At 42.3% G+C, this 26,545-nt stretch overlaps 1 protein-coding gene across 1 annotated transcript in view; it reads left to right on the top strand.

Moving 5' to 3' along the window:
• TAOK1 (TAO kinase 1) overlaps positions 1-26,545 on the top strand; it is a 134,111-nt gene that overhangs the window by 12,103 nt on the left and 95,463 nt on the right. Inside the window, exon 2 of the mRNA XM_079798868.1 lies at positions 25,754-25,976. Coding sequence (XP_079654994.1) covers positions 25,845-25,976 — 132 coding nt within the window. The 5' untranslated portion in view covers positions 25,754-25,844. The remainder of the gene's footprint in view (positions 1-25,753; positions 25,977-26,545) is intronic.

The raw sequence follows: 26,545 nt of genomic DNA on the forward strand, positions 1-26,545 counted from the left end.
TGTATGCATAATTTCTGACTGGTCCTTTTCCATTTTTTTTGGTATTCTCATTAAGGTCCTTGAAGGTCTCTTCAAGTTTATCAGCAGTTTTTAGAAGATTCTTGAGTAACCTTATAACTGTGGTTCTGAACACTGTGTCGTCCATTAGTTTGCTTTCATCTATCTCTCCTACTTGTGACATACTGCGATGTCTCCACGTTTTGGCTGCCTCCCTGTGTTGATGGAGTGGCTTTGTGTGGTCGGTGACCTATAGGGGTCGGTAGCTCAGCTTCTCCTATCACCCTAGGTGGTCGCTCTTGGTACTCCCCTTTGTGGGCTGAGTGGAAAGTCTTGGTGTAGTTAAAAGCCCTGATTGCTGTTGGTACACTGGGAGGAATTGACCTCCAGTCCAATTGGTTGTGAGGGCCTGCTTTGTCTATAATGGAAGAATTGCTGTGCTGGAGACACAGTAGGGCTTTGGTGCTCACTGAGTCTGCCTCTTGAATGTGTCCCTTATGAGAGTGGTTGAGGTCTGGTGTCGTCCACACCGACAGAAAAGTCACTCTCACTCTCCGACCGATGGCCGAGAGTCCCGTAGGCGTCTGGGTCCCCCGCGTGTCCCCAGAAACTGGAGTTCAGAGTGGTTAGGATTGTTGGTTTCACTGGGGGGAATTGATCTCCAAGCCAGTTGGCTGTGAGGATCAGCAGTGTCTCCGCTGGGAGAGCTTCTGTGCTCAGCTTGGATGGGGCGGAGTCTCAGGGTGGCGCAGACAAGCTTTGGTTTCCCGTCTGCTCCACCCTAAGAGGAGCGGGTTCTCCGTGCCCGAATTAATGGCTGCGCGCCTCTGAGAGAAGGCAGCTTTCGAGCCTCTCCCGCTGCCTAACAGACCAGTTTCTCCCCAGCTGGGGCTGGGTTTCAGTGCAGACCCGAGGTTTTGTTTTTCTCCTGAACGAGAAATCCAGTCACTGGGAGGGCTGTGCTCAGCTTGGATGGGGCGGAGTCTCAGAATGGCGCAGACAAACTTGGTTTCCGTCTGCGCCGCCCTAACAGGGCAGGTTCCTCCGTGCCCGAATTAATGGCTGCGCGCCTCTGAGAGAAGGCAGCTTTCGAGCCTCGTCCGCTGCCAAACAGACCAGTTTCTCCCCGACCGCAGCTGGATTTCAGTTCAGTTGGGAGATTTTGTTTTTCCCCCAAATGAGAAAGCTAGCCACACAGCGTCTGCTGCCCTCTCTCTCCGCGGGCTGCGAGCAAGCCTGCTGCATATTCAGCCGCCCGCCCTTTCCGCGCACACGGATCTCTGCACCTCCACAGCTCCTGAGGCTCAGCGTCCTCCTCTCTTTTTTTCTCTAGTTGTAGGTTTTCCACTCTGCCAGCTTTCCGGTGGTTTTGGACGGTGTGCGCTCTGTTTTCCAGTTGTAGTTTCAAAATTGTTGTGGTAGGCAACAGTTAGGTGTTTACCTTATGTCGCCATCTTGGTTTCTCCTTTAATATATTTCTTTATTGATTTCAGAGAGGAAGGGAGAAGGAGAGAGAGATAGAAACATCAATGATGAGAGAATCATTGACCGGCTGCCTTCTGCCCACCCCCCACTGGGGATCGAGCCCACAACCCAGGCATGTGCCCTTGGCCGGAATCGAACCCGGGACCCCTCAGTCCGCAGGCTGACGCTCTATCCACTGAGCCAAGCCGGCCAGGGCATGATATATCTTTCTTACTATTAATCTATTTTTGTCTTTATATTTAAAGTTTCTCGTTGACAGCTTTTTAAAATTGTCTTTTTAAAAAGGGTCTTGCTTTTCTGTTTTTTAATACATTCTCTTTGTATTTTATTTGGAGTCTTCTTAGACCATTTACATTTAATGAAAATAACAATATGGTTGGGTTTAAATGTTCCATTTTGCTATTCATTTTCTATTAGTCCTATCTTTTGGCAGTTCCTGAGTCCTTCCCTATCTTTGTTTGGATTGAGTATATTTATTTATTCATTTTATCTCCATTGTTGGCTTAATAGGCCATTGTTTTTTTTAATAAGCCTCTTTAACTTGTCACATTTCACCTTCAAATAATATTATACCACTTCACATATATTGTAAGATGCTTCCAATGGCATTCTTCTGTTTTCCACTCTAATCCTTTGTACTAGAGTTGTCACACATTGTCCTTGTATATATGTTAAAAGCTCTAGATTACATTGTTGTTATTTTTGCTTTAAACAATTTATTATATTTTAAAAATAGTTGTTATTTTTAAAGTTTTTAATATTTATAACATTATTTATGATTTCTACTATTCTTCATTCCTTTGTGAAGATCCCAGTTTCTATTTAGTAACTTTTTCTTTGTGATTGAGGATCTTGCTTTAACATTGCTTGTTATCTACAACTCCACTTGACCTTATTATTCAGATTTCACCATTTTTACCTACACTCCTTTGTGTGTGAGCTTGTTTGGTATATTTAGTTCTATGCAGTTTTATCACATGTGTAGATTAGTATGACAACTATCACAGTCAAGATACAGAATAGTTCCATTATAAGGATCACTTGTGGTATCCTTTATTGTCACAGCCACCTCTTTCTCTTACCCACCCAACTCTTAGAAACCATGCATTCATCTGTTCTTTTTTTTTTTTTTTTTTACAGAGAGTGGGGTACTCCACAGAGCAGCCTTTCTTGGGATTTTCTTTTTCTTTTTTTAAAATATATTTTTATTGATTTCAGAGAGGAAGAGAGAGGGAGAGATAGAAACATTAATGATGACAGAGAATCATTGATCAGCTGCCTCCTGTGTGCCCCTTACTGGGCGTCAAGCCTGCAATGCAGGCATGTTCTCTTGACCAGAATCAAACCCGGGACCCGTCAGTCCGCAGGCCGAAGCTATATCCATTGAGCCAAACTGGCTAGGGCTATTCATTTTTAACATTAATTGCCCTAGTACAGTGGTCGGCAAACTCATAAGTCAACAGAGCCAAATATCAACAGTACAACGATTGAAATTTCTTTTGAGAGCCAAATTTTTTAAACTTAAACTTCTTCTAACATCACTTCTTCAAAATAGACTCGCCCAGGCCGTGGTATTTTGTGGAAGAGCCACACTCAAGGGGCCAAAGAGCCGCATGTGGCTCGTGAGCCGCCGTTTGTTGACCACGGCCCTAGTATGACTTATGAAATGTATATAATTATGCAGTGTATAACTTTTTGAAATAGGATTTTTTTCACTTACCATGATTCATGTGAGATTCATCCAAGTTGCTGTATATAATTCAATAATTTGTTCTTTTTTATTGCTGAGTAGTAGTCCATGTATAGGATATACCGCATTTTGTATTTTATTGCTGAATAGTATGCCATGTATAGGATGTACCGCATTTTGTTTAACCACTCACCTGTTGAAGGATATTTGGGTATTTCCCAGCTTTTTGCTATTCCAAAGAAAGTACACTAGGCCCTTGAATAATGTCATTTCATTCAGTGTTGTTTTGTTATAACATTGATGAAAAAAAAGAATTGATTCCTGGACAGGGCCACTGTGTGGAGTTTGCATGTTCTTCCCACATCTGCGTGGGCTTTTTATTATTAATTTTTAAATCCTCACCCAAGGATATTTTTCCATTGATTTTTAGAGAGAGTGAAAAAGAGAGGAAAAGACAGAGAACTATCGATGTGAGAGAAGTGCATCGATTGGTTGCCTCCTGCACGCGCCCGACCAGGGCCCGGGCCGGGGAGGAGCCTGAAACCAAAGTAGATGCCCTTGACCGGAATCGAACCCAGGACCCTTCTGTCCACAGGCCAACACTCTATCCACTGAGCCAAACTGGCTAGGACTGCGTGGGCTTTTTCTGGGTATTCCAGTTCCCTCTCATGTCCCAAAGATGTGCACATTCAGTTAATTGATATATCTAAATTGTCCTAGTATTACTTGAGTGTGTACCCCGCATCGGAATGGCATCTTGTCCAGGATTGGTTTCTGCCTTGCATGCCAGATAGGATCTGGCCACCCATGACCCTGAACTAGAATAAGTGGGTTGGAAAATAATTCTCATACTTGTTTATATTAATCTTTCTTAAACATATACTAGTATATAGCTCACATTTATTTCAATGTTTGACATTAGAAGTGTTTTGGGTCTTTATTTAGAAGTTTGGTAAATTTTTGTGACCAGAAATATGCCCTAGGAACTTAACTCTTGTTTATATTAATTTAGCCTATGGTAAATTGGTTTCATTATACATCTTTTTATGCTTAAAGTTGCAGTTTTCAAAAACCTGTTGACAATATTGAGTGAGGACTCAATTGTGTACCTGTTTTTGTGTGAACGTAAGTTTTGTTTGTTTGTGTTAAATAACCTAGAGTGCAATTGTTGCGTCATTATAGTAAGCACCTATTTAGTTTTGTAAGAAATGCCTTCTAGAGTGTTTAAAACTGTTTACATTTTTTTCACACCTTCAGCATTTTCTTAATTGAGGAAAATATGCATAATAACAATAAGATATGATGGAATAGGTCATTGTGGTACTCACATCCTCCCACAACCACATCAAAATTATAACTAAACTACAGAACCATCATCATTCAGAACCACCTGAAATTTAGGTGAACCGAAGTCCTATTAACTAAAAATATAAAGAAGCAACATTGAGACTGCAATAACATAAAAAGGACCTGATTAACTAGGAAAATCCATTTTTGTCCTCCTGCTGTTTCTTCTTCCAGGACGTACAGCTGTAGCTCCAGCAGCTTTTTTGAACTATAGGTGACTTTGAGGAGGCCATACTCTGAAGATTGCAAAGCAGAAAGATAGGAGTCTGAGTCCCTGATACCAAGGAGCCATTATACCAGCCTTGGACTACTGAACTTCTGACTTATATGTGGAAGTGAAATAAAGTCCTGTCTTGTTTAAACTAAAACAAACAAACCACCATACTATAAAAGATACCATTTTAGCTATTTTTAAGCATAGAGTTCTGTGGTATTATTGTACATCCCTCCCACCATCCATTTATAGAATTTTTCATTTTCCCTAACTGAAATTCTGTACCAATTAAACACTAAGTCCTCATTCCTCCTCTGCCAGCACCTGGCCACCACCATTCTACTTTCTGTCTCTGGATTTATTATTATAGGAACCTCATATGAAAGGAGTCATACAATATTTAGCCTTTTGTGACTAGTTTAGCATTTGGTTTTATAATTATTTTTTATTTTAGCCATTCTGACATGTATCATTTTTATTTTTAAAGCATATTTTTACCCTGTATAATATACTAGATTGACTTTTTAAAGTTTTATTATTTGAAAGATATCGTGCCATTGTTTTGACTTGCATAGTTTCAGATGAGAAATCTGCAATCATTCTTTTCTTTGGTTCTCTGTAGAAAATGTTTTTTTTCCTCTGGTTACTCTTAAGACTGTTTTTATCAATGGTTTTTCAGCAAGTTGATTATAATGTGTCTTCATCTTGATTTGAGATTATCTTGGTGTGCTTATTGAGCTTGAAGCTGTGGGCTTGTAGTTTCCATCAAAATTAAGCAATTTTGTTTATTATTCTAATAATATTTTTAGTTCACTCTTTCACATGTAACTCCAATTACACGTGTTAGACCTTTTTAAAAAAATTTTTTAAAAAAATTTCTTTATTGATTAAGGTGTCACATATTTGTCCTCATCCCCCCATTCCCATCCCACACCCCTCCCCATGGATGCCCCCACCCCCCTGTTGTCCTTAACCATTGGTTAGGCTCGTATGCATGCACACAAGTCCTTTGGTTGATCTCTCCCCCCTACCCCCACCCTCCCCTACCCTCCCTCTGAGGCCCGACAGTCCGATCGATGCCTCCTTGTTTCTGGGTCTGTTCTTGTTCATCAGTCTATGTTGTTCATCATTTCCCCTAGATGAGTGAGATCATGTGTTACTAGAAATATACTTATAAGAACCGAATGTGAGACAAGCAATAATAGTTATGCTGACAGGCAAGTGAATCAGTCTGTAGTGAGTTTCTTTCTGGACCAACAGTTCTTTTGAGACCCAATTTCAATGTCCACCAGTTCCTTATGTGTACATGTCAGCACTAACTTTTCAGATCTGGATGGTGGACAAATGGTGGTAATGCAGGTCCGACTCCCTCTGGTTTGGTCTCGCCCGGACCCAGGGGCGCGGCCTCACCTGGACCCGGGATCCAGCCTCGCCCAGACCCAGGGGCACGTGGCCTCACCCGAACCCAGGGGCGCTTGGCCTCACCCGGACCCGGGGGCGCGCAGCCTCACCCGGTCCCAGGGGCGCGCGGCCTCTGTGTTAGACCTTTTGACATTGTCGCATAGTAACAGATCCTACACATTTTTTATTCTTTTTTTCTGCTGTGCTATTATTTGGCTCTTATTTTCATGTCTCCATATTAATGGATTAAAAATCTATGGTTTATTTCTTTGGCAGTGGCATGTGTACTACTAGTCCCATTTATTAAATTTTTTATTTCTGAATTTTATTTTTCATCTTTTAAAGTTCCATTTTGTTCTTTTCTCTCTTTCTTAATTAAGCAGATATTTTTAATGTAAATATTTGAAGATATTTATAATAATTTAATGCCCTTTTCCTCCTCATTTCTCTTTCATTATGAAGTCTGTTGACTAATTTTTCTGCTAGTTATGGCTAACATTTCTTATGTTTTAGTATATCTTAATTTTTGATTGATTGTAACATGTTGTAAATTTTACTTTTTGTATGCTGAATTTTAAAAAATATTTTTAAAGAATGTTACACTTTGTTTTGGTTGGCAGTTACTTGTGAATCAGCTTGATCTTTCAAGGCTATTTTTAAGGTGTTCATTAAGGTGAATTTAGAGAAGTCTTTATGCTAGTGCTAATTTAGCCCTACTATTAAAGTTCTGACCTTTTTGCGATCTATACCGAGTACTCCAAATTTTCAACAAGGATTCTCCACTGTGGTTGTGTTGGAACGCAGACATTTCCCAGCCTTGTGTGACCTCTGGGAAGTTAACCTCCTAACAGTTGTTCTTTGCTTGTCTTTGTGGAGTTTCATCCTATGCATGTGCAACTAAGTATTCAGTCAAATACTGAAGGCATCCCCTAAATAGTTCTGAAATTCTTTCCCTAAAAAGCCTGCTTTCTCTATTTCTGTTGCTTGGCCTAACTGAACTCTGATCTCTGTCTTCTCAGTTCAGAGAGACTTCTATGCTTTACTTAGAATCCCTTTCCCTGTACTGCATTCTGGAAAGTGTTTCCAGGTAGGAAGCCAGTAACCATATAATTGATCTTTTTTGTTTTACTCCTCTCAGAGCTTGCAGTCAAGTATTGCCTCTTGTCTAGGGTCTGGAAATGAATTCTGTGTTTTTTCCAGTTTTACAGGTGTTTGTGACAGGAGGGTAAATCATGTCCCAGTTATTCTATCATTGCTCAGAAACAGAAGTTGATGCCAAATTTGCACACACCAAGTTACTATTATTTAAAAAAAATTTTTTTTTTACATTAAATTTCAGAGAGGAAGGGGGAGGGAGTGAACTAGAAATATCAATGATGAGAGAGAATCATTGATTGGCTGCCTCCTACACGCCCCACACTCAGGGGATGGAGCCTGCAACCCCCAGGCATGTGCCCTGACTGGGAATCTAACTGTGAACTCCTGGTTCATAGGTCGATGCTCAACCACTGAGCCATGTAGGCTGGGTTGCATACACCAAGTTTAAAAAACAATTTGGTTTAAATGTTGACATTGTATTATGGCCACTATTGTGACATAATTGTAATTTTTATTTTAAAGTATAGTTGACGTATAATATGTATCTGATCATTATAATAAGTAACCATCTATCACTGAACAAAGTTATTATGATATTTCTATTGTGATTTTAATATGTTTTATTGCTTTTTTAGAGAGAGGAAGGGAGAGGGGGAGAGAGAGAAACATTGGTGAGAAAAACGTTGATCAGCTGCCTCCTTCACGCCCCCTTACTGGGGATCAAGCCTGCAACCCAGGGATATGCCCTGACCATGAATCAAACCAGTGACCTCTTTGTGCATGGGATGCTCAACCAACTGAGCCACACCGCCAGGACTATTACGATAAAATTGACTATATTCCCTGTGCTATAGTGACATCATTATTGATTGAATTATGACAGCACACACTTGGCTCACTTCTACTCCCTTTGGAAGAATTAGTGGAGTCAGTGGAAGAATGTAACCCATCCTATCTAATAATAGAGTAACATGTAAATTACCATCACTCCGCTACGCCCACAATTGGGTGGCGGGAGGCTGGGGGGCGGGACTCGGGGTGGCCTATCCGGCCATTGAGAGGCACGGATCTGCTGCCACTGAGGGGGGCTACCCTGCTGTTGAGAGGCGCAGGGGGCGGGACTCCCGCCCCCTGTGCCTCTCAACGGCCAGATCCGCAGCTGCTGAGGGGGCCTGCCGCGGACACCCAGCTGCGCCTCTCAACGGCAGGGTAGCCAGGTGTCCACGGCAGCCTCCCTCAGCGGCCGTTGAGAGGCACAGGGGGCGGGAGTCCCGCCCCCTGCGCCTCTCAACAGCAGGGTAGCCCCCCTCAGCGGCTGCGGACCATCAAAAGTGGGGAGCTGGGTGCCTGTCTGCTCTGGCACCAGGCCTTTCAGAAGCCTCCGCCGAGCCGAGGCTTTTTACCCAGCTCCACAGCGAAAAGCGAAAGCGTGTAGGGGACCCTACACGTGCATGATTCAATCATGCACTGGGCCTCTAGTATAGAAATAAGTGAATGAGAATATGTAATAGAACACATACAATATCCTAGTGGGTTAGTGGAATTGATAAGAATTTACATACAGTGGAACAAATGAAATATATTTGGAAGGGTGGATAAAATTTATAGGCAGAGATATTATTTGGTGGATAGCATTTCAAGTGAAGAGAATAGCACTAATATAAATGTATGGAATACTAATGGTGAGAAATACATTTAAAAATGTAGATTTGACCCAAATGGGGAGAACCCTGAGAAGTCAACTTGAGAAGTTTGTAATAATGGGAAGTTTTGGGTCATTTAATGTTTTTGAGCAGGAGGGTTGAGTGATGCTTTAAAGATTTAGATGAGTCAGGGATGCTGTATCCATTAGGGTCTATGTTTGCAAGCAGAAAAGTGACAGTATCTTAAGGAGAAAAGAAATTTATTGTAAGGCTATTGTTCAGAGACTCAAAGGGAAGGCTGGAGAGCCAGTCCAGGGCAGTTCCTGGGGTCTTGATATCAGGAATAAATTGACAATCTAATCAGAATACCATCAGAATGAATGTGTGCCACCCATTTACTTTTCCCCCCAAACTTGTGTCATTTACTTAAGATTCAGAATTCCTGAAAACAGAGTGTCATTGGTTTAGCTTGGTTCATGTTCATTTATCTATGACGGGAGAACCGGGCAGCTTTATACATAGTCCTGTCTAGGCAGAGGAGAGGTGATTTCACAAAAGGAAATACAGTACCATTACTAGAAAGTGGGGATAGGTGCTGAGAGTTTAGCAGACAATTAGAGTGGTACATTATAATGGATTAAAGAGGAAAGATTAGAGCTTGGAATACTTGTTTGGGAGGCTTTCTTTGCTCTAGAACAGACAAGAGGTAACAGACCTGAACAAAACGTAGTAGCTGTGTGATGGGCAGTGAGGGTTTTGATGTGAAAAACACTGTGGAGGTAAAATCTGTCCAAATTTAGAAAGAACTGTTTCTTACTCCTTCAAATACACAAGTGCCTAGGTGACTGGGAGAAAGTTATAAGGTACTAGTAGCCCATTGTGCGCAGTAGGCTGCCCGCCGCTTCCAAGGGAGCTGGCGGGACCCGCAGTGCTGCTTCTGTGGGAGGTGAGAGGGACCCTCGTTCATTCTGTGAGAGGCGGGAGGGAGCCGCGCCGATTCCGCGGGAGGCGGGCCTGCCATCTCCTCCCTGCGCTCGGCCGCGGAGGCTGCAGGCCAGAACCCCTGACCCTGTCCATGTCCGCTCTGGCTCCAGGGGGCCCGGCCCGAGCCGGGCGTGGCGACGAAGCAAGCATTCTGCCAGGCTGCTCACGCTGCCCGCTCTCAGTCACCCTCCCCCCCCCCCCCGGGACTGGGGGACTTCGGCAGGGCTGAGAGGACTGGGCGCTGCCAGCTTTGTGACAGAGTGACGGTTAATTTGCATACTACCCTTTTATTAGATAGGATAATAGAAACCTGGCCGTTACTTACTAGCTGTGTTATGGTGAGCAAATTGCTTAACTTCTCTTAGCCTCAAATATGATTTGAGTTGATAATTATTTTAGAACAGTTGTGAGAATTAAATAAAATAAGCAAAATGCCTGCAGTATAACAAGAATTTAAAGAGTGTTAATGCCCTGCATTATTAAACAGAAAAACAGGGATGATTTCTTTTTATTGATTTTGGTAAGGAGGTGCTATATGGAGGAGCTGTATTTGTTACTTCTGAATACTTGGTACTAGAACTTAATGCCTTTATGTTTGGGGATTTTAAGGAACCAGAAAGAAAGCATTTTGGTTTAGAAAATTTTAGATTAGAAATTAATTTTAGATTTAGGGTTTTAAAAATAAGCCTCTTTTATAATTTTAGAGTTACAGAAAAATTACAAAGATAGTGCATAGAGTTTTCACATATCTTTCACTCAGCTTCCTCCAATGTTAACATTTTAAATAACTGTTGTCTTTGTCAAAACTAGGATACAATACTATTAACTAAATTCGGGGCCCAGTGCACGAATTCATGCACCTTGAAAGGAACTGTGGGCTGCGAGGCTGCCATGGGCACAGGGGTGGGTCTCGGCCCATCCTCCGCAACCCTGCCCTGTCCCTCCTGCTGTGGCCCCTGGTCCCCTCTCTGCCAGCAGCCTCGCTCCCGCTGCCGCCACTCCCATGTGCTGACGGCGTGGAGTGATTGGGGCTGCACCAGCAGCTGGTGCGAGTGTGGCCGTTGCCGTCAGTGGGTGCAACCAGTGGCTGCTGCCCTGATTGTCCCTCAGGAGCAGGGGGAGGTGGAGAAGCCCTGAGGGGCGATCAGGGCCAGCAACTGCCACTTGCACCCACTGATGGCGCTGAGCGATCAGGACCGGTGCCGGGTGCCAGCAGCGGGTGCGAGCGGCCACTCCGGCACTGGCTGTGGGTGCGAGCGAGGCTGGTGCTGGCAGTGGGTGTGAGCGGGGCTGGCACCGGCAGCAGGTGCAAGGGCCAGGCAGGACCACGGCACACTGGAGCAAAGAATTTTCAGTAACTACCAGAGGCTTGGCCCAATGACAGTGACTGGTGCCCCCCCTTAGTCTGGCGCCCCTACTCACCTACTCCACCATTCCGCCGTGGCTAACACCTGCCATGTTCCGCGCACACACAACGCCCCCCTCCTCCGGTGGTCAGTGCACATCATAGCGACTGGTTGTTCGGTTGTTCTGCCGTTTGGTCTATTTGCATATTAGCCTTTTATTATATAGGATTACTGACTCAGATTTATTCAGATTTCCCACTGATTTCCTTTTTTCTGTTCTAGGATCCAATTCAGGATAGTTCATTGCATTTAGTAAATTTAGATTTTTAGTTTCAGTTCTGTTATTGATTGTAACCTTAGGCAAGCCACTCAACCCTTCAGGCCCTCATCCATGACATGGATGACTTAAAGGCTATATAAGGTACTTTTGATCTTTAATTATCTGAGTCTGTTTATATATGTCAAACAGTGTGCTCTTTTTTTATTTTTGAAGGAAAGAAATCGATAAGATCAACTCAGTACACCAGATTTTGTTGACAGTAAAATAATTCAATTTTTATCTTGTATTTTTACTTCAGTATTAAAGGAAAGCTATATTGAGATTTGGAAAACTCACAAGCGCTTATCTTCCATTTGAACAAAAAAATGACAGAGAGGCAAGATTTGTGTTTTGACTCATTCTGTCTCTAAATATTAGTTAATGAGTTGTCTGTTCAGTTGTGTGATGATTGGAAGGAAAGCCATAAACCATGTGTATTGCTAAACTGGGATATCTGCCTTTTCTTTTGATAATAGTAGGGAGGGCACAAAGCTTAGAAATGTAACTGAAAAGTGGATCTTTATATAAAGTGGAATTTATAATGGGGAGAATTGAGAGCAAGTTGTGTCTTAAAGAATCCAAAGTAGATCATATTTTGCTTATTAGTTCTTCTTAGCTTTGGGCATGATTTGGTATAGGCTAATTTGTGATATTTTAAATTGTTGCCTCTTTCACTTTTAAGCTAGGTCTAGGGAGAATATCATATTGGAAATAATCTTAAAACAGTTGTATTTTATCTCTCAGATTCTCCTATCCAGAAATTACTGAACAAAACCTACCAGTAGTCTCAGCTTATAACCAACTTTGATTTAATAGTAGATTCAATTAAACAGCTTTGTTACTTTTTAAAAAAAATGCTTTTATTGATTTTAGAGAGAGAGGAGGGGAAGAAAGAGAGAGAGAAACAAACATAGATTGGCTGCTCCTCACGCCCCCTACTGGGGACTGAGCCCACAACCTGGGCATGTGCCCTGACGGAATCGGAACACGTGACCTTTTGGTGCATGGAATAATGCTCAATCAGCTGAACCATACAGCCAGTGTAGCTTTTTTACTTTTAAGGACATAGATGTGTAATATTTGATTGACCATTATGTTACTCATTTTTTAAAACTTACATTCAATAATTGTGTTAGCTTTCATTATTCTACTCCAGTAACTCTCAACCTTTGGCTTACCAAAAAAGCTGCCTATTAAAATAAATTGCAGATTTCTGTACCACGCTTCGAGAAATTCATATTTAGGTTTGATTAAGGGCCCAGGAGTATGCATTTTAAACACACACACACACACACACACACACACACACACACACACACACACTTAATTGTACCTAGAAGAAGAGTTGGGTGGGGAAAGTTAAGGTATAGTAGAAACCTGGCCCTGTTACTTACTAGCTGAGTGAGCAAATTACTTAATTTCTCTGAGCCTCAAATATAATTTGAGTTTTCCACTAGAGATGATAACCAAAAATTGAAAAAAGGAGAGGAGTTTGGCATGAAGTGCTTACTGGTTATGTTCTGTGTTCTCAACATTTCATTTAACCCTCCCCAAATCCCCGTGACAGGTATCATTTCCCCTGCTTTAGAGATGGGAAAGCTGAGGTCAGAGCGATTAAATTACTTGCCCAACAAGTTAACTGCCAACAGTTAGTATGTTGGCAGATCCAGTTTGGGGACTTAGATAATATGATTCCAGAACTGGTGCTCTTAGTTACTGTGTGTTCAAGCCTCTGTGGAAAGAGGAGCATGGTGATAAACTTGAGAGGTCTTTGTCTTCAGAGCATAGGAAATTGGAAGGAGATGAGGCTAACAAGGTGGGTAGGGTCAGACCATGTAATTCCTTGAACATTATGTTAAGGATTTTTGTTTCAGCCAAAGAACAGTGTAAAGGCATGGAATGCTTAAATAGAGGGATGACATAATTGGGTTTGCATTTTGAAAGGTCACTCTGGCTGTAGTAGACCAAATGGATTGGAGGGGGGCCAAGAGTGGTGGATGCAGCGGCACCCTTTTGGAGGCTGTTATAGTAAATAGCCTAAGTAAGATAAAGTGGTAGCCTGGAGAGACTAAGGAAGTGATTATGCAGATGGAGGAAAGTGGGACAATTTGAGAAAGATTTAGGACAAATCTACAAGAGTTGGTGATGGATTGGGTTATGAATGAATAGAGGGTATCAAAAATAACTCTTTAGATTCTGAATTGCTGAAGTGGATACACTTTATTTTATATAATACACACAGAAAGATGAGGTTGAATGACTAGATAATGTTATTAGATGTGCCTTTAATATATCCAAGAGGAGATGTCAAATACATATAATTTTATAGTACCATTGAACTTTCTATGTGGTAAATAAATGGGCTACCCATTCTTTTGTCCCTTTTAACAGCTGGTGAGTACTTTTCCAGGACTTTATTACAGTTGTTATCTCTCGAGTTACTGGTAATAAAAAATAATATAAATAGAGTTTGACTCTTAGTTATTATAGCTAGTAAAAGAATGTGAAAAGATTCTTCAATCTAGAAAGCAAATAAGGAAAAGTATGTTAGGACAGTTCTCCTTTGGAGAATGGCAGAACTGAGAATATATCCTGGGGAAAACATTAGTAAAAAGAGGACAAAAGGGCTAATACTATCTAATAAAAAGAGCAATATGCAAATTAACCATCACTCCGCTACACCACAAGCCACGCCCACAGGCCATGCCCACCAGCCAATCAGGAGTGAATATGCAAATAAACCCAGCCAAGATGGCTACGGCCACAGAGAGCAGGAGGGAGGCTTGGGTTTCCCCGCCAATGGAGGAAGCCAAGCTTTCCGCCTGCCCTTGCTGGCCTAGGCCTCAACTCAAGGCTACAAAGTTTCAATTATAGAAGATACATAAATCCAAACAGAAATGGCAGCAGCCACGGAGCTGGAAAGAGCTGATGTTTGGTTTAGGCTAGGGTTGCCCCGGCAATGGAGGAAGCCAAGCTTTCTGCACACCCTGGCCGGCCCAGGCCTCCGCTTAAGGCTACAAAGTTTCAATTATAGAAGATATATAAATCCCAACAGAAATGGTTGCCGCCACGGAGCAAGCAGAAGGCTTGGCTCCGCTCCAGGCTACAAAGTTTCAATTGTAGAAGATAAATAAACCCCAGATACCAGGGCCTCCGCTTGGGTCGCCGGGGGGCGTGGCCGGCCTGCAAACCACCACAGGCCCCTCACCCAGGCCGCCCCACACCCCAAGGGAACCCCCACCCTGATCTGGGACATCCTTCAGGGCAAACCAGCCGGCCTCCACTGGTGCACCAGGCCTCTATCCTATCTAATAAAAGAGTAATATGCAGATTGACCATCACTCCAAGATGGCTGCCCCCATGTGGTCAAAGATCCTGCCCCCATGTGGACACAAGATGGCCACCACAAGATGGCCAGCAGGGGAGGGCAGTTGGGAGGGACCAGGCCTGCAAGGGAGGGCAGTTGGGGGCGATCAAGCCTGAAGGGGAGGGCAGTTAGGGGTGACCAAGCCGGCAGAGGAGGGAAGTTGGGGGCGACCAGGCCTGCATGGAAGGGCAGTTGGGGGGGGGACCCAGGCCTGCAGGGGAGAGCAGTTGTGGGGGGACCAGGCCTGCATGGGAGGGCAGTTAGGGGTGACCAGGCCTGCAGGGGAGGGCAGTTAGGGGCAAACAGGCTGGCAGGGGAGCAGTTAGGCATCAATCAGGCTGGCAGGGGAGTGGTTAGGGGGTGATCAGGCTGGCAGGCAGAAGCGATTAGGGGCAGGCAGGCGAGCAGTTGGAGGCAGCAGTCCTGGATTCTGAGAGGGATGTCCGACTGCCCGGTGGAATCGGGCCTAAACGGGCAGTTGGACATCCCTTGAAGGGTCCCAGATTGGAGAGGGTGCAGGCTGGGCTGAGGGACAACCCCCATGCATGAATTTCGTGTTACCGGGCCTCTAGTCTAAATATAAAATAACAATTTAAAAGTCATTCAACAAACATGTTTTGATTGGTTATGTGATACTCTCAGGTTTTATGAAGGTGTTCTAGAAATTTATGATCTATACTAGAGGCCCGGTGCATGAATTTGAGGGGGGCGTCCCTCGGTCTGGCCAGTGATTGGGGCCGATCAAGGGCGGAGGCAGCTGGCCAGGGGGAGAGACCATGGGAGGTTGGCCGGTCACAGGAGGTTGGCTGTGGGAGTGCACTGACCACCAGGGGGCAGCTCTTGCATTGAGCGTCTGCCCCTTGGTGGTCAGTGCGTGTCATAGCAACTGGTTTACCGGTTGTTCGGTCACTTAGGCTTTTATATATATGGACTAGAGGCCCAGCGCACGATTAAATCGTGCGGGTAGGGTCCCTAGGCCTAGCCTCCTGTGATCAGGGCCATCTTCTGCCTGTTCGCCAGTCCCCAGGCCGAACGCTGCCCCTGCCGCCAGGCTGACAGGTCGTTGGGATCACCAGCTTATCTCTGGCTGCTCCGGGGCTCAGGCCTGTGGGAAAGCAGGCGCAGGAGACTTCACCTCTATACGCGTGCACTGGGCCGGCTGCCCGCTGATGGAATGCGCTGCCTGCTCAGGCCGCTCACGCAGGTGCCGCTGCTGTCGCTGCCACTGCTACTGGGGCTTGACGCGCTGATGGTGGCTGCGGGGTGCGCCCGCGACCTACCCACCCCAGTGTGAGCAGCCCCGAGCAGGCAGCGCATTCCATCAGCGGCTGGCCCGGCACATGAGCATTGAGGTGAAGTTGCCAGCACCTGCTTTTCCCACAGGCCTGAGCCCTCGAGCAGCCAAGGATGAGCTGGTGATCCCATTGGCCTGACAGCCAGCCCGGTCCTCCCACCACCCACCCCGATTGCCCCATTCACCATTGCTGATTCATTGGAGCCTGTGGGCCGGGGGGGAGGGACCAAGGGGTCAGCAGTCCAGCCCGCTCACCAGTCGCCAGTCCCGCTCTGCCCCCACTCGCAGGCGGGGGGAGGGACCAAGAAGTGGTCAATGCCACCACATGGTGACCGGTCGTTTGGTTGTTCTGGTCGTTAGGGACACTGGCTTTTATATATATAGACTAGAGGCCCGGTGCATGAAATTCATGCACTTGGTGGGGGTGGTCTCCTCAGCCTGGCCTCGCAATCCAGGAGCCCCACGATCGATCGCCCCGCAGAGGGAGGCCCCGCCCACCCACCACAGCACCACAGGCCAGATAGTCTGGGCCTCCCTCAGTGTGGTGATCGTGCGGTGATGGCAGGGCCCCCTGACCAATCGCATCGCACCCGCCTTGGCTGGCCTGGCACCAGTGCGTGTCCATAGCATGGTTGTCTGGACGTCTGGATGGTTGTTCTATTTGGCCGTTTGGTTGATTTGCATATTATGCTTTTATTATTATAGATAGCTTGGGGGCATAAGGCATGTAAACAACTAGAATATATAGATAAGTAAATATTAAAACAGAGCCTGGAGAAAACAAGATGGCGGCATAGTTAAACACCTAAACTGCAGCATCGCAGAACAATTTAAAAAATACAACTAAAAGACAAAACGGACATCATCCAGAACCACAGGAAAGCTGGCTGACTGGAAATCCTACAACTAGAAGGAAAAAGAAAACCACAAGGAAAATCAGAGGAGCTGTAAAAGACTGAGGTTCGGAGACACGGGCGCGCGCGTGCGGAGAGGACGGGGCGACTGAGTGCCTGGCTGGCGTTCTCTAGCGGGAAGGAGATAAAAGCTCCAGACTGCGATGAACCCCAGCTCCGACTGCACTGAAGCCCAGTTCCGGGCGAAACCCTGGGGACCCAGGCTCATACTGGGGGAATCTGGGCTGTAAGGCGGAAACTCAGGGGAGCGGCGAAAGGCAGAGCTCCGGAGGCGCGCACGTGAATGCTTGCAGAGGACGGACTGTTGATTGTGCCGCTGAATTGCCCTAGTGGGAAGGAGACAAAAGCTCCGGACTGCGCTGAACTCCAGTTCCGACTGCACTGAACCCCAGTTCCGGGCGAGAATCTGGGAATCCAGATTCATTGGGAGAGAGACTAGACTATTTGGCAGCGGGCGAAACTCCAGGGCGCCTTTCTCTCAGAGGTGCTTGCAGCGAGTACCGAGGGACACTGAGATCCAGGAACCTCAGAGGGCTGGGCTGACGGGAAGCCAAGGCTGTAGGCTCCACCCTGAAACTCCGCCCCATCCAAGCTGAGCATAGAGGCTTTTACAATTTTGCAAGTCTAGTCAAATAAGGCTGTCTCCCGGCGTAGACACAGCTGATCCTCACAGCCAATTGGCCTGGAGGTCAACTCCTCCCACTGATACCAACAACAATCAAGACTTAACTACAACAAGGCTGTACACACAGTCCACAAAAAGTGGTGCACCAAGACTGTCCACCTCAGGTAACTGGGGAGGCCGAGCCACTGGCCCATATAGGACAACTAGCACACAAAGCTACCCTACCAACTCAGGGAAGCAGCGAAAATGCGGAGACAAAGAAACAGATCACAAACCAAAGAAATGGAGGAAAACAAACGACTGGAGATAGAGTTCAAAAACACGGTTATAAGGTTTTTCAAGAATTTCCTAGAAAAGGCCGATAAATTTAGTGAGACCCTCAAGGATATGAGAGAGACCCTCGAGGATATGGAAAAGGACCAACTAGAAATTAAACATACACTGACTGAAATAAAAAATATTATACAGACACCCAACAGCAAACTAGAGGAACGCAAGAATCAAATCAAAGATTTGAAATACAAAGAAGCAAAAATCACTCAACTGGAAAAGCTAGAAGAAAAAAGAATCCAAAAATTTGAAGATAATGTAAGAAGCCTCTGGGACAACTTCAAGCGTACCAACATCAGAATTATGGGGGTGCCAGAAGAAGAGAGAGAGCAAGATACTGAAAACCTATTTGAAGAAATAATGACAGAAAACTTTCCCCACCTGGTGAAAGAAATAGACTTACAAGTCCAGGAAGCACACAGAACCCCAAACAAAAGGAATCCAAAGAGGACTACACCAAGACACATCATAATTAAAATGCCAAGAGCAAAAGACAAAGAGAGAATATTAAAAGCAGCAAGAGAGCCAAAACCGGTTTGGCTCAGTGGATAGAGCGTCGGCCTGCAGACTGAAAGGTCCCAGGTTTGATTCCGGTCAAGGGCATGTACCTTGGTTGCGGGCACATCCCCAATAGGGGGTGTGCAGGAGGCAGCTGATCGATGTTTCTCTCTCATCAATATTTCTGGCTCTTTGTCCCTCTCCCTTCCTCTCTGTAAAAAAATCAATAAAATATATTAAAAAAAAAAAGCAGCAAGAGAAAAACAGTTAATTACCTACAAGGGAGTACCCATACGATTGTCAGCTGATTTCTCAACAGAAACTATGCAGGCCAGACAGGAGTGGCAAGAAATATTCAAAGTGATGAATAGCAAGAACCTACAACCAAGATTACTCTACCCAGCAAAGCTATCATACAGCATTGAAGGTCAGATAAAGAGCTTCACAGATAAGAAAAAGCTAAAGGAGTTCATTAACACCAAACCAGTATTATATGAAATGCTGAAAGGTATTCTCTAAGAAGAGGAAGAAGAAGAAAAAGGTAAAGATAAAAATTATGAACAACAAATACATATCTATCAATAAGTGAATCTAAAAATCAAGTGAATTAAAAATCTGATGTACAGAATAAACTGGTGAATATAATAGAATCAGGGGCATAGAAAGGGAGTGGACTGACAACTCTCAGGGGTAAAGGGATGTGCGGGGTGTGGGAAGAGACTGGACAAAAATCGTACACCTATGGATGAGGACAGTGAGGGGGAGGTAAGGGAAGAGGGTGGGATGGGAACCAGGTGGAGGGGAGCTATGGGGGGAAAAAAGAGGAACAACTGTAATAATCTGAACAATAAAGATTAAATTAAAAAAAATAAATAAATAAAATAGAGCCTGGCCAGCATGGCTCAGTGGTTGAGCATCGACCTATGAACCAGGAAGTCATGGTTCGAATCCCGGTCGGGGCACATGCCCAGATTGCCAGCTCTATCCCCAGTGTGGGACTTGTGGTAGGCAGCTGAGTAGTGATTCTCACTTATCATTGACTAGAAGCCGGATGCATGAAATTTGTGCAAGAGTAGGCCTTCCTTCCCCCGGCTGCCGGCACCAGTTTCCCTCTGCATCCAGAACCCGGCTTCACTCTGGCACCCAAGACCTGGGCTTCCTTCCGGCCGCCAGCAGGCACCTGGGACCTGGGCTTCCCGCGCAGCCCCAGCTTTGTCCAGAAGGTCGTCTGGAAGGACATTTGGTCTAATTAGCATATTACAGTTTTATTATTATAGATATTTCTATCTTTCTCTCCCTCTCCTTCCTCTCTGAAGTCAATAAAAATATATTGGGGGGAAAAAGGAATTTCCTACCCTAATTTGTACTTAATAAATATTAATGGAAAAATGAGAAAAACAATATGAAAGATGAATTGGAGAGAATTAAACTAAAAACAGTCCAGGTAGGAGGTTAATGCATTAGTTTAGGTACAATATAATTAAAGCCTGAACTATGGATAGAGGAAGAGATTCTAGTCTGTTGGATTTACCATTTTATTAGTTTGATGATAGAAGAGAAAAAGAGGAAGGGAAAAAATTCAAAAATCATCATCTAGTTTTCTCCTCAGAGACATAAAGAATATTGGCGCCATTATCCAGGGTGGGAAATGCAGGATGGATTTGCTGAATAGAATTGCTGGGTCATATGGTAATTCTATGTTTAGCTTTTTTAGGAACTGCCAAACTTTTTTCCACAAAGGCTATACCATTTTAAATCCTCACCAGTAATACACAAGTGTTCCAATTTCTTCACATCCTTGCCAACACCTGTTATTTGACTCTTTGATTATAGTCATTCTAGTGGGTGCGAAGTAATAGCTCATTATTGTTTTGACTTACATTTCCTTAATGAATAATAATGTTGAGAATTGTTTCATGTGCTTATTGACCATTTGTATATTTTCTTTGGAGAAATGGCTATTCAAATCCCTTGCCCATTTAAAGAAATTTTTTAAAAACGTTTTATTTATTTGTCAATTACCTTTGCCCATATTTGATTGGGTTAACCCAATTAATAATTGATTATATATTCTAGATATTAGGCCCTTATCAAATATATGATTTGCAAATATTTGCTTCCACCTTATTGATGGAAATATTAATGGAAAAATTAGAGAAAAAATGTTTAACTTTGATAAGTCCAATTTATCTTTTTTTTTTTTAAATTATATGTGCTTTTGATGTCATATCTTAAAAACTGTTGCCTAATCCAGGGTCATGCACTTTTGATGTCATTTCTTAAAAACTGTTGCCTAATCCAGGGTCATGCAGATTTTTCACCTGTGTTTTCTCCCAAGAGTTTTTAAGTCCATTTTGACTTAAATTTTATATGTGGTGAAAAATAGAGGTCCAAATTCATTCTTTTGAATGTAGATATCAAGTTGCCTCACCAACATTTGTTGAAAGTGTTGCTACAGTTATCAATAGTTTACTTCTTTTTATTGCTGTGAATAGTATTGCATTGTGTGAATATACCACAATTTTATTATACATGTATTTGTTGGTAGACATTTGTATTTGCAGTTTTGGGTTATTATGAGTAAAGCTTCTGTGTACAAATATTTTTGTGTGCTTGTGCTTTCATTTCTTATGAGTAAATGATAGCTATTTAAGGAATTGTTCCATCATGTGTAAATGTTAATTTAACCTAATAAACTTTTAAATTGTTTTCCAAAATGGTTATACCATTTTACACTCCCATCAGCAATGTAATGAGTTCCAGTTCCTCACGTGCATTTATCAAATTATAAAAATATCATGGAAAATAACACAGGAATAAATAAATAGTAATATAAGAATAAACTATGTATTTTGCATATTCATACCTATAAATCTACTTTTGCCCCACCCTATATTTTGTATAAGTAACTCTGGTATGGATTTCTTAAAATGCGATTTTTGTGTGAAATGGTAGTGCATATTGAATTTTCTAGATTTTGCTGGATTTTTCTCCATTGAGTTTGTACTGTTTTTATATCACCACTACTAATGTATGAGAGAGCATATCTCTCTTCCACCCCACCATCAGCATGTGGTGAATTTTTGCCATTTTGAGAGGTACAAAATGAAATCTTAAGATAGTTTATTTTATATTTCTCTTACTTTGAGTGCTGTTGAACAGTTTCATATATTTAATGGTTGTTCCCCCTTTTTTTCCTTTGAACTACGCATATCTCTGCCAGCTTATAGAAACCATATATTAAAGATATCAGGTTGTTGTCTTCTTTGTTTTTTTAAACCTACTATGGGTACATCTTGAGTTGTGCATGTATTTAATAGTCTGTATTTTGGTCCATTTTCCTGATGGGCTCACTGCATCAGGATTAGATAAATATTTAAGAACTGATACATATTAGGTTATTAACCCTTTATAAACATAAGTTTCAAATATTTTTCCCAAATTCATTTGTCTTTTTGTTTAGAGTATCTTTTTCCATGATTCCTCAAGTTTTCTTCTTTTTTTTATCATTAAATATATAACTTTGTCCCTATTGTTTGGGATTTGGATCATAGCCATCATGTTTCCTCCCTAATCACAGAGGAACTTGATCATATTTCCTTCTAGTACTTGTATAATTTCATTTTCTTAATGTCTTTATTGATTTTAGAGAGAGGAAGGGAGAAGGGTAGAGAGATAGAAACATCTATGAGAGAGAAACATTGATCAGCTGCCTTCTGCACGTGCTCTATTGGGGATTGAGCTCGCAACCCAGGCATGTACCCTGACTGGGAATTGAATTGGTGACTTCTTGGTTCATGGGTCAGTGCTCAACCGCTGAGCCACATCAGCTGTGCTAGTTTCATTTTTTATATTTGTATTTTTGACCCATAGGTAATTCTGATGTTTAGTTTGAGGAACAGGTGTTATTTTATATATATACTAGAGGCCCGGTGTATGAAAATTCATGCACTGGAGGAGGGGCCCCTCAGCCCAGCCTTCCCCCTCTCACAGTCTGGGGGCCCTCAGGGGCAGGAGGTGACCCGGCAATCAGGGGAAGGCAATGCCCCCATCACACCTCTGCTGCTGCCACTGCCAGCAGCACAAGCCTCGGCTGGCCCTGGTTACCTGAGACTCAGGCAGCCCTGGGTGGCTGGGCAGCTGCCATCCGAGGCTTGCCTGTGCCTCAGGCGTTGGCTGGGCAGCCGCTATCCGAGGCTTGCCTGCACCTCGGCTGAGGGGACTGGGGGACTCCAGAGGCAGGCGCACAGAGCGGCTGGACCCGCCTAGGGCGGGCCCGGCCGTGCTGCACACCTGCCGCCCCAGTGGGGCTGAGGGGACTGGGCGCCGCCATGCCATCTTGTAGCTGTGGGTGCCGCCATATTTGAGGGTGTGACAGTCAATTAGCATATCCCCTCTTTATTAGATAGGATTTCCCCTAAATTGCTATTGGGGTCTCCCAACAACTCTTAATTATGTCAAATCTAATTTTTAAAAAAATATATATTTTATTAATTTTTTACAGAGAGGAAGAGAGAGGGATAGAGAGTTAGAAACATCGATGAGAGAGAAACATCGATCAGCTGCCTCTTGCACACCCCCTACTGGGGATGTGCCCGCAACCAAGGTACATGCCCTTGACCGGAATCGAACCTGGGACCCTTGAGTCCGCAGGCCGACGCTCTATCCACTGAGCCAAACCGGTTTCGGCAAATCTAATTTTTTTTATCATGGATTTGAGATGCAGCTTTAAGCCATTTAGCAGTAATATTTATGTAATTGGTTCAGTGACTTCACTAAACATGAGACAGCTGCTTAAAAATTATATAGGGGGCACGGGGCTATACTTTTTATAACTATAAAATGATAAAATTTTACACTTATATCTTTTCCTTTAATTATATGATAAACTCCAAGGTACACATACATGGATTTTTTTTTTTTAACTTTCAGATTATTGATTTATTTGTCCTGTTTTTATTATTGTACTGACTGGTAATTTTGTGTTATCTTTTGGTATTTGGTAGAGCAAATGTTCTAATTTCCTCATTATTTCTTGTTTCTCTGATGTTTTGGATGGTGCTATCCTTACAAATTTACTCAGTCTCTTAACTATTAACTAATATTTTGCATATTATAGTCTTATGACATTTGTCCAGTAAATATTTGTGGAAGTTGGATCATTGTTAGTGGTGATATAGAGAGAATAATTAAGTATTCCTTTGCAGTTCAACAAATATTTATGTAATATTAACTGTGGAAGGTAGGGTGTAGGATAGAGAGAGGTAATACGAAAATGAATGAGACACATTGTGCCTACCTGTCTAGGAGAGAGAGTTAAATAATTGCAATATAATATAGTAAATACTGTAGGATTTTTTGGAGCATGAAGGGAGAGTGACCAGCTCTTCCTACTAAAGTTAAGGTGGTTTTTTTTTTTTTTAATCTAAATCTTGAAAGATTTTCAGTGGGAATTTGTTAAGCAGGTAAGAAAGGATATGGAAATCATGGAACTTGAAAATTTTAATGTAAAATAAGGGTACAAAGTTATTAAATAAGGTCTTGAGTAACACTGAAGATTTTTTTTTTACAGGTAGATTAATTCCACTTTATATGGAATTTAGTTCAATCTCATTTTAGTAATGAGAAGTTAAGTGACTTTACTATGGTTATATATTCTTGAAAGAACTGTAATTGAAGCACTTTGTTCCATGCAAATTCCAGAGCAGGGAAATTGATAAAAGTATATGGTGCAGCCTTGAAAGTATGTTAGAAATGGAATACAAATAACAATTAACAAATATTATTTTTTATTGCAGTGTAGTGTTAATTTAGGGAGGTACAAAAGACATGTAAATGTGTCTTATTTAGTTATAAAAGTTTTCTAGCAAGAATTAAAATTGGTTCAGTGACTTCCTAAAAATGAGACAGCTGCTTAAAAGTTATATAGAGGGGCCTGGCCAGCATTGCTCAGTGGTTTGGGCCAGCATGGCTCAGTGGTTGAGCGTCGACCTAAGAACCAGGAAGTCACACTTCGATTCCCAGTCAGGGCACATGTACGGGTTGCAGGCTTGATCCCCAGTGAGGGGTGTGTAGGAGGGAGCCCATCAATGATTCTCTTTCATCGATGTTTCTATCTATCTCTCCCTCTCCCTTCCTCTCTGAATTTAATAAAAATATATTTTGAAAAAAAGTTATATAGGGGAGAATTGACTAGAACTTAATTTTCCTTAGAGGTCTAGTGAAATAATTTTGGAGTTTTTTTTCTTTAAATTGGTGAATTTAAGCAAGTTGAAATAGCTAACATTTAATGTAGTGCTTACTATATCAGAATATTAATCTGTGCTTATATTTAATAACTCATTTAAACCTCACAACTACTGTATGAGATAAGTTATTTTCATTTTACAGATTAGGAAAATGAGGCTACCCAAGTCACAGTTTATAAATAGTGTTGTCAGGATTCATATCTTGGTAATACCATTCCAGAACCCAGACTTAATTATGAGAGTCATTTTTAAAATTGGGTAATATGATACAAAAGAACTGGTAGCAGAACTACCCTGTAGTATTCATTAGTTATCTAATGAATCAAATATGTTAAAGGCCATATTTTGTATAAATCAGGTTTAGGGGGAACCAGTTGTCTGTGTTAAATTTATTACTTTCTCCCATTGCATTTTTTCTTTGGAATGTCTGTATTATAGTTGATTGAACACTGGCATATGGTATCTGAAAGGAAAAGAAAGATAGCTTACTGAATTAAATCTTTTGTGTATTTTCTTATATTTGAAGATTAGTAATAGATGGGATTCTTCTGTTTTTAGAAACATACTATGGGTACATCTTGAGTTGTGCATGTTTTTAATAGTCTGTGTATTAAATTATTATTTATCTAATCATTGCATCAGGATTAGATAAATATTTAAGTACTGATACAGAAAACCATTCAAGATAAAAATATTTAACTTTAGAAGTGTTAAGTATAGTATATACTTATATGCTAGATATAGTAGGAATTTTTTTTTTTTAAGCATCATAGGTAATTCAGATAATGAACCAGATTTAGGAACTACTGTATTAGTAGGCCATACTTCCTTCTTAGTGAATTTCCAGACCTGAGATAATTTTATATGGGCTGTTAGAAAATGATCTAACACTAATTAGTCTTAGCAACTTTTGCTTTGCCTGACTTCTTTCTTCTCTCATTTCTCTACAATAGGTTATGCCAAAGTGGCTTCATTCATACAGATGAACCAAGGATTGGGATAGCAAGTATAAAATTAGAATCAAACAGCTGATTGCCCAGCAGGATGCCATCAACTAACAGAGCAGGCAGCCTGAAAGACCCTGAAATTGCAGAGCTCTTCTTCAAAGAAGATCCTGAAAAGCTCTTCACAGATCTCAGAGAAATTGGTCATGGAAGCTTTGGAGCAGTGTATTTTGTAAGTGTTAAAAGCTTAATGTCAGTGATCAGCATTTACTTAATATCCAGTTCTGGCAGAGTAAAAAACAATAATATAAAGAGATATAGGCCATAGTACATTTTATAGTCACTTGAATAGATGTGTGTGTATAATATAAGAGTAGTTTTATTTATTGAGCTTCTTGGATTATTGAGAAATGTGAAAGAATATTATTTTGCTTTACCTTACATGTTTAGAATTTTTTTTTGAAATATATTTTTATTGGTTTTAGAGAGGAAGGGAGACAGAGAGAGAGAGAAACATCAGTGATGAGAAAGAATTATTGATCGACTGCCTCCTGCACATCCCCCACTGGGGATCGAGCCCGCAACCCGGGCGTGCGCCTTAACCAGGAATTGAACCTTGATCTCCTGGTTCATAGGTTGACACTCAACCACTAAGCCACATTGGCCGAGCACATGTTTAGAATTTTTAGCTCATTGTTTTATCACTTGTATTGCTATAGAATTAAACATTGCAGAACACTTGACTTCTGTAAAGTCCCATACAGAGTCAATTTTAGTATTGTGAAAATGAAGGATTATTAT

Source organism: Cnephaeus nilssonii (genome assembly GCF_951640355.1).
Source record: "Cnephaeus nilssonii genome assembly, chromosome: 19".
Taxonomy (NCBI): Eukaryota; Metazoa; Chordata; class Mammalia; order Chiroptera; family Vespertilionidae; genus Cnephaeus; species Cnephaeus nilssonii.